We start from the raw sequence: 2,162 nt of genomic DNA on the forward strand, positions 1-2,162 counted from the left end.
ATATGCAGTAATATGCAGCTGCCTGTTTTAGCTAAACGCATACCGCTCAGTAATTGCAACGAAATGGACCATCGTTTCAAAGCATCCTGGTGCCCTTGTTAACAGCAAGGTCTTCTCCTGAGATTTTTCAAAAATGACCATCCTGGAAGTAAATAGTGAAGACTTGCGATTACTACATTAAAAATATAAGTTTTATACAATAAGAATTCACAGGAGCACAGATCGCCAATCGAGCCATCTGTGTCAGCCAATCTGCATAATTTGCAGGAACTATTTGTTGACAGTGGAGAAAGTGAATTTTAACCACTGCAAAGAGCTGAGGGACAGAGGCTCTCGGCAATGACTCAATATACTAATGTCATTGCATCCCACGCAAAAAAGGGACGTGAATCCCATAGAACGAAAACGTTAAGGTCATCTCCGTAGCCAAACCTGCGAGTTACGCCATGATCTGAATTTAAGGGAGCATGTAGCGTTTTTACCGATAGTGGATTGCAATCCAACGGAGCTTTAGGGGGATCACCTTTGTCTTGCAGCAAAAGCTGTACACCAACCATAGACAACGAATCTTGCGTTCGCATTGGTCTCTATACAATAGCTAGAAAAGTGAGAGCTCAAGATGAGCTTGTCACAGTTGCCATATGACCTATAGAAGCATATTTTTGTGGGCATAGCAAGGAGACTTATACATTGCGTCTAATATACGGGTTATTAGCAAAAAATTAGTGAGTCTCAGAGCCGAGTTTGGACGGCCTTCGAGCTCAAATTGTGATTTGATTATATTCTAGGCGGCAGCTGCTGTCTCGGCAGGAACCACTTGCTTTCTGCTTGTGGGATTCACTGAGGGCGTAGCACCACCTTTCTTCACTGCCGTTACAGCACATTTCTCTCTTCGCTCGTCTGCTGCGATTTGATGATGCCTGCATTCGATACTGCAGAATGCTCGATCTCCCCTGTCAACAGACAAACGAAACTAGTTCAGATCATTTTTCACGCACTAACATTCGTTTACTCAAAATGAAAACTAGGCGAAAACAATTTCCTTCGAGCCCAGAAACAGACAAGGTAGCGTAAAGATCTAGGATATTACAAGCCTACAACTGTGCATTCCAAGGCAAACAACTCGACGCTCGCACACCCGGATAGCTATGTGCCCCCTCTTCCCTCTTACTCTCACCGAGAGGAAAGAAACAGCACAAAGAGACCGATCCACTGACTGTTAAAGAAAACCGCTCTCTCGTTTCACAACCGGAAGGCCTCCATGATAACAATCCGTCGTAGAACTAAAATCGGAACTAATACACAAATGTCTCCGAGCTTTCCCTTCCACCAAGCTCTACATACTGGTTCATCCAAAAAGCACCTGTACATAAAAATGTCTCGCCCGTGCAGGCGTCGGTCACAGAAAAAGCAGACGTCCAGAAAGTGCCCAGGACGTATCGACTCCACGGCTTCAGGTCTGGCATGAATCGCGGATGCTGGAGACCCAAGAGTTGTAGCTGGAGATCCTGCAGGAATCGCATGAGGAGGCCAGTGGCCACCTTGAGAATCGGAAGATCTATCAGACGGAGAGGCAGCCGCGACACTATCGATGGCCATGCTCTGCTGGGCGTCGGAAGTATCCTCGATACTCATCATGGAGACGCCGTTCTGGAGCATGTCACAATCTGGGGAGCTATCGTCGGGGCAAGCGAGCATGGAATCATCGTCAATGGGGGGGGAAGGGGGAGGGGGGGGACGAGGGGGAGGGGCGGAGGAGGATTTGTGGGGAGGAGGGGGGCGAGGGTGGAGATGGGACATGGAGGTGGTTCTACGGATGATGCGAGGGCGTTTACCGAGCAACATGGAGGCAGGGGAGGAGGAGGAAGTCGAAGAGGGCGGTTGAGCTCGAAGCAGAGGTAGAGAAGGGGAGGTCAGAGGAGGAGAAGGCTCATTGGGTCGCCTCCAAACTCCCCTAAACCAAGGCTTTTGAGGCCTCCCACCTCCAAAACATGCTTTTCCGAAAGAGAGAGAAAAATGCCCCCTAGAGAGAGGAGCGAGAATATCTTCCCTAGAGAGAGTGTGTGTCCTCCCCATAAGGACACACCACCCCTGGTGTGATCCTACCCTCCCTCTCCTCCACGTGCCATTTTCTCATTCGCTCCCTTGCATCTCCTGCATCC

General features: G+C 49.0%; 1 protein-coding gene across 1 annotated transcript; it reads right to left on the minus strand.

Annotated features, from left to right (window-relative positions):
• Window positions 1-677: 677 nt before the first annotated feature.
• Window positions 678-1,956, minus strand: LOC147896753 (uncharacterized). The gene is made up of 2 exons (XM_087381614.1): window positions 1,364-1,956; window positions 678-953 (listed from the first exon to the last, which is right to left on the minus strand). The coding sequence occupies exons 1-2, from the start codon at window positions 1,843-1,845 to the stop codon at window positions 785-787; spliced, it is 651 nt and encodes a 216-aa protein (XP_087237740.1). The 5' UTR covers window positions 1,846-1,956; the 3' UTR covers window positions 678-784.
• Between the last annotated feature and the right edge of the window lie 206 nt (window positions 1,957-2,162).

The sequence above is a fragment of the Dipteris shenzhenensis genome, chromosome 11 (assembly GCF_047967505.1).
Source record: "Dipteris shenzhenensis isolate YYH24624 ecotype China chromosome 11, Dip_SZ_1.0, whole genome shotgun sequence".
NCBI classification, from domain to species: domain Eukaryota; kingdom Viridiplantae; phylum Streptophyta; class Polypodiopsida; order Gleicheniales; family Dipteridaceae; genus Dipteris; species Dipteris shenzhenensis.